General features: G+C 37.4%; 1 protein-coding gene across 1 annotated transcript; it reads right to left on the reverse strand.

Moving 5' to 3' along the window:
* Positions 1-2,673: 2,673 nt before the first annotated feature.
* On the reverse strand, positions 2,674-6,153 carry LOC103404609 (aquaporin NIP2-1-like). The gene is made up of 5 exons (XM_008343533.4): positions 5,901-6,153; positions 5,460-5,684; positions 3,480-3,674; positions 3,298-3,359; positions 2,674-3,149 (listed from the first exon to the last, which is right to left on the reverse strand). The coding sequence occupies exons 1-5, from the start codon at positions 6,030-6,032 to the stop codon at positions 2,891-2,893; spliced, it is 873 nt and encodes a 290-aa protein (XP_008341755.3). The 5' UTR covers positions 6,033-6,153; the 3' UTR covers positions 2,674-2,890.
* Positions 6,154-6,651: the final 498 nt, after the last annotated feature.

Here is a 6,651-nt window from a genome sequence, read left to right on the forward strand (position 1 = left end):
GATCTGAAATGTTAGGGACTAAAATGATGAGTTATGCAAATCTCAAGGATCATTTTGGTTATTTAGCCTTTTGATTCTCACCTTCTATTCACTAAGAAAAGAGCTAAGCCCAAAGTAAGAAAAGGGTTGGCCCACTAAAGGAACAGTATGATGAATGGAGAAAGAAGAGGCCGTTAACGTGAGGTCAACCAGTGTGGGGTTAGTTGACTATGTAATTAGGATTTCTTATAATTTTATAGTTTTTCTATTCTTTTGTAATTAGCTTGTATAGATATTGCCTCCATACAAAGAAGAATATTATTCAGAACTTCCCCAATATTTTAGCATGGTACCGAGAGCATGACGATTCTAGAATCATTCTCTCAACTACATATGTGATCCCCAAACTTTAAATTTCAACACACAAATCAAATCTCAAACACAACTTCAAATTAAATTCCTTAATTTTTTTTAATCCTACATTTAAATCAAATTCCTCAAAAGCCCAAAATCTAAAAATCATTCATACAATTAATTCCGCTGTGATTCAAGAAGACGTTCATGCCATAATCCAGGCTATATCACATCAGGTGCCTCTGCATCATGACAGACTAGTACTTAGATTATTGATTCTGAAGTGACGGATCACGGATCACGGATCATATGACATGTGACCCGAGATTAATCAAATCTTTTCTTCCATGTTGGCAGTCGTTGTCTACGTCTGATGCTACTCCCGCAACTGTGATTGGGGAGAGCTCAATCTATCATAGAAACTCTTTGCATATGTACTCCATATTGGTGGTTCCCTTCTTAAATTACAACTTGTTGTCTATGCTCAAATCACAGATGCTTTGTTTTGTGCTATTTCAAAGTAAGATTCAAGTTCTTCGTTCTAATAATGTCGGTGGGTTTGTGAGTCATGAACTATCAAAGTAAGATACAAATCACAGATGCTTTGTTCTTCAGAAGTTCACTACGTACACTCCTCAACATAATGAGGTAGCGTGGTAGAAAAATCGTCATATAATGGAAATTGTTCGGGCTTCTCTATTCGAAGCCAATATGCCACAATGTTTCTGCGGAGAAATCGTGATATATGCAGCTTACCTGACTAATCGTGTTCCTTCCAGTGCCGTAAATTTTTAAACTCCAATTCAGACTCTTTATCAACATGTAGAAGTTTCACCTCAGCAAAATCTTGAGCCTTGGGTGTTTGGGTGTGTAGCCTTCGTTTATGTTCACAAGCACCAGAAAGTAAATTGGATCCATGTTCGGTGAAGTGTGCCTTCATGGGTTATGGTCTTGATCAAAAGGGGTACCGGTGCTATGATTTGACTATATAGAAGATGCATGTCACTATGGATGTGTTTTTCAGTGAATACGAAATGTATTACTTAGGAGGTTCTTAAAGAAAGAGCTGCACTATAAACATACTTGTCCCAAGAGTTTGAGATGAAAGACATTGGTCCTTTCAAGTATTTCTTGGGGACTAAAGTGTCTGGATCGCTGAAAGGCATTTTCCAATTTCAACGAAAATACGTGACAGAATTGCTAATGGAGACTGGAATGCTTGCTTGCAAACCTGTTGATACACCTATAAAGATGAATCACAGGTTTTGTGAGTAAGAATATCAAACACCAACCAACAAGGAACACTACAAACACCTTGTTAGGAGGTTAATATATTTGGCACACACCAGACCAAATTTTGCATATGCAATAAGTGTGGTTGGTTAGTTTATACATGCTTCTAGTATTTAGCATCATAGTGTGGTTGATCGCATTTTGAGATCTAAAGGCTACCCCAGGGATAGGACTTACGTTTTCAAAACATGGTCACAGGATGTTTCTGGGTATACAAATGCAGAGTTGGTAGGTTCTATTACATTCATTTCTGGAGGCAGTCTGTTACCTAGCGAAGCAAGAAACAAAATGTTGTTGCTAGATCAAATGTTGAGGCAGAGTTTTGAGGTGTGTCTTATAGCATTTGTGAGTTGTGGATTTGAAATTTACTTTCAGACTTGAGCTTTAGAACACGGAAACAATGAAATTTCTTTGTGGTAACAAGGCTGCAATCAACATTGCTCACAATCCAATTCAAAATGATCAAAATAAACATGTTGAAGTGGATCGACATTTCATCAAAGAGAAATTGGAAGTTAGACTAATTTTTGTACCGTTTTGTTAAGTCTAAAGATCAACCGACAGATGTTCTTACAAAAGTTGTGTCTAGCAAAGTATATCATAGCTCGCTCGACAAGTTGGGCATTGGTGAAATCTATGTACAAATTTGAGGAGTGTTAACGTGAGCTCAGCCTGTGTGGGCTTATTTGTCTTTGTAATTATGGTTTCCTATAATCTTATAGTCTTCCTATTCTCTTGTAATTAGCTTGTATATAAATTGGCCTCCATGCGGAGAAGAATACTATACAGAATCCCCGAATATTTTAGCAGAGGCATGCCAAAGTTGTAATTTTAATTCATCTGAAATTTTGTGATTGTAGGTTAGATGAATTCATGACAGGATTCAATGCAATGTCGTTGAAGTTAAAGGAAATGTATCAGATTGGTCAACTGATTTCTTTTTCTCTCCAATTTGTGATGGACTTTATATTTCTTTCTCTGCATAAGGTTGGTTGATTGCTGTTAATGGATTATAACTGGAACTACTGATATCAAATTCACTTTGAGCTGTCGTTTCACATAACATTTTATATTGCTTGCATCCTAAGGAACAATATGTTTGAGTTGGGGGATAGATTGGTTGGGATATATATACAAAACGGATAATTGCACGAAGAGCATTATCTTCAATCCAGAGAGTTTTCTGGTATGCGTACAAGTTGCTTTACGCGATTTGCTGACTTTTGGAAGTTCATATAATTATATTGATCTGTACACAGAAATTTCAAGCTGAATCCAGAGGGTCTCTGAAGGTAAGTTGTCCGTTGCTGTCAGTCTTGATTCGACGAAGCTTGGATGTGAATGAGGGTGGTGATACTGCCTGGATGGGGTTATTGCTGACCCGAATGAAGCTGTAGGACCATGAGCCAAGTAGGGCTCCTATCACTGGTCCAACGACGTAGACCCATATTCCTTTGTAGTATGCATTAGCGATTGCTGGCCCTATTGTTCTTGCTGGGTTCATTGATCCACCTGATATTGGTCTGTGTATTCACAAAACACCATGCATGTTAGCTGTTTCACTTGCTCAAATATATGCACGGCATGTTTGTCTAGTCTCTCGTTTTTTGTTTTTTATTACATGTTTCTAACCAGTTCTGTTTGTGTGTATCTCCATAATCTTTTACTTACCCGGCAAAGATTGAAGTTATGCAAACCGCGGAGCCAACTGCGATGCCTGCTAGTTCTCCTACCTGTTGTGAACAGTCCCCATTGAAATGTCAAATAAAGAGTTTGAATTTCTTTTTTTAGGTCGAAGAAAAGAGTTAGAAATTCATGTCAATATAAAAGAGTTATATCTGTGGAAACAGTACAGCTTTGGTATCAGTTGCGACGGCGGAGGCGATGAACACCATGGAAAATGTCATGATTATCTCTGCGATCAAAGCTTGGGTCTCTGATCCAGAAGGTGATGTGGTGCCAAGTTGTTTAATTGGGTGCAACAGTACATACAGGGTAAACGAGGCAGATATTGATCCTGCTATTTGAGCTACCGCATAAATTGGGACCTGAAAATAAAGGTCCATAAATATTTGTGCTACAAAAGTATATGGTATACATTCCTAAACCACTACTTCCCCTTTTCTCTCTCAATACAATTGCTTCCCCTTTCCCTCTCTCTAACGACTTTGCAGACAACACAACTCGCCCTCTTCACTTTCTCTCACATGTTCACTTCCTATTTCTCCTTCTTAGTGCAGAGGTATCGGTGCTCATCCCATTCGTTGTCGACAAAAACTCCCTCTCTCACAGCCAAGCTAATGAACAAGTCACACAATCAGCAAAACCCATGGCACGATTTGGTATACAATTCCTAAAATCACAATAAAGATTTGGTAGTCCAAATTCTTTTTAATTACTCCATGGCTCCAAAAGCCTTTTGGGAACTTTTTTATGCTTTTAATTTTTTTTTATTCATACAATGGTATCTCTCTAAAAGCGGAGAGAATTGGATTAAGCCACATAAAGAGTTAAGAATAAGGATAGTATTGTTCACTCACTTTTTTTTTTATTTTCTACACACTCCTTTTAACTTTTAGCCATTAACCTTATTTAATTCATTTGATTCGACGGCCGAAAATTAAGAAGAGTATGTGAGAAAAAACAGGGGTATGGATAGCACTACCTAAGAATAATAACTAAGTATTGAACCCATCATAAAAGTAGGTCGAACTTCATAGACCTTTCACATATAAGCATAGATGAATACAACTAAATTACCTTGTTAGTAGCTTCACGAGACGATATTTCAAAATATTCAAATTACTGGTAAAAGAATTTAAATTTGTAAGGGGATGGGCACACGTCTACTTAATTGGACTAACTCACATTTTTACTTAGATAAGAAACGACACACAAGTATTTTATAAACTTTTTGGGGTTTTTTTTTTTTTTCGAAGGGTGGGGGAATTGATTTTAGAATCTTGTGTATAAAAGTAAATGCTCTTTATTACTTGAACTAGAAACACCTTATAAAATCTTCGGGTGAGGGACTTACAAGTATTAAAGAGAGTGAGATCAAGTTATTATTGTAAAGGATAATGATAGGGAGACTAAAATTTTAAATCAAATAATATGTCATTAATAGAAAATAAGCACATTAATCAACACTTAAGTAATAATCCAATCATCCACCACAACATCATTGGTTTACAAATTTTGTTTAAAAATTTGGTCTCCCTAACATTACCTGTAGATCGGAGGGATTAAAAATACATTACATGTGCAGTACAAAGACATGTGAAAAGAATTTGCAAATCCCTCATTGGAAGGTGTTATTTGTAAATTCCTCTTACATAATTTTAAATGATCTTGTAGTGCATTTTTAAGAGAATAGATCATCTCTGGATCTTTTCCACCAAGGTCACCGGATCAAGTGATTCGGGCCCTTCAAATTTCATCCAATGACCCACCTGTTTTGACCCCTTAAAAACTGTAATAATTTTTTGCCGTTTGATGAAATTTGAAAAGCCTGGATCACTTGATCCCATGGCCTTGATGGAAGAAAGGAGAGGATCTCTTCTCTATTTTTAATCCCTCTTATCTAAATTTTGTAATAATTTTTTATATACTTGGCCATGGGCCCAAATGGGCCTTAGTTTGGACCACACACAAGCATCTATCAAGTGAGTTTCATGGGCCTTTCTATGGCATTATATTGTCCATAAATCACGTTGCACACATAGTTCCGAAACGAGGAAATAAAATAAAAAATTTGCTATTCCATTAACTTTCTAAGTGCTCCATAACAAAACAGAAACATGGGGACCTCAGAAGGCTAGCTGCAGGTGTACCTGTTTCCATGGAAAGTGCCTAACGGCGGCGAAAGCAAGAGTGACGGCCGGGTTCATGTGTGCACCGGAGATGTGGCCGACCGCATAGATCATCACGGTTATGATGAGCCCTCCTGCAATCGAAGCTCCAAGCTTTGAGACTTGGTGTTCGTCGCTGGCAGCAAGAGCAGCCGAGCCAGCCGTGACAAACACCAACATATACGTTGCTATCATCTCTGCAACCACCTGCAAACATACACACACACACACACACACACACACATATGAAGTTGCATATTTTTTCTACTGAGTTACATTAATTCATTTATACTGTGGGAAAGAAGATTCGAACTTGAGTTCAAAGAGAAGTACAGTATTCTATCTGCGAAGTTGGATAATTGAAGAACATGATGAAAGTGTATGGTTGCAACCAAAGCGGAATTATATATACAATGTTTGTACCTTTTCGAAAAAGCCATGTGGGTAATATTGTTGTTCGACAATCGGTGACTGCGGATTGTGATCATATGTGTTTGGATTTTGGGAGGTTGCCGGGTGGTTTTCCGGAGAGGCTAACTGATCAATTGGAGCCATTTCTCGATTCACAATAAAAAACCTGGAATACTTGAAAAAAATTTATAAACTAGTGATGGAAGAAAAACTAAGTAGTGCAATGGTTGCAGCAGCTCTTGACGGATAACTATGTCATCCTCCAGGCTAGTTTGGTTCCTAGTAAGAGCTTAGTTGATCACCATATATAGAGTCCAACAATTCATTGCCCTATGTGGGGAGACTTTGATTGATGGAAAAGAAGAGAATAAAATAAGGTGGCGAAAAGGACTATATTATTTAGAGAGATATATTTATGTTGCGGCTAACTTTATTTATAAAAAAAAAAAAAAAAAGACATGTAGTTGACATGTCATTTAAAAATTATCGATATTATTGTTAAGTCGACATTATGAAGTTACACTTTATCAAATATTATTGTTATAGTCATTGATATGGGGTTAATTATACTAACACCCCTTGAGGTATATCGTTTTTTTCACAAAACCCCCTCAAGTTTGAAACATTACACTCACACTCCTTGACGTTTTAATTCACTTTCACATCCACCCCTTAAGGACAAAATTTGTCACATCTTGGCCCGGGCCCCCACCACATCCAGGCTCGACTCTGCCGTAGCACGATATTGTCCAGTTTGGGCCCT

Source organism: Malus domestica, chromosome 17 (genome assembly GCF_042453785.1).
Source record: "Malus domestica chromosome 17, GDT2T_hap1".
Lineage (NCBI taxonomy): Eukaryota > Viridiplantae > Streptophyta > Magnoliopsida > Rosales > Rosaceae > Malus > Malus domestica.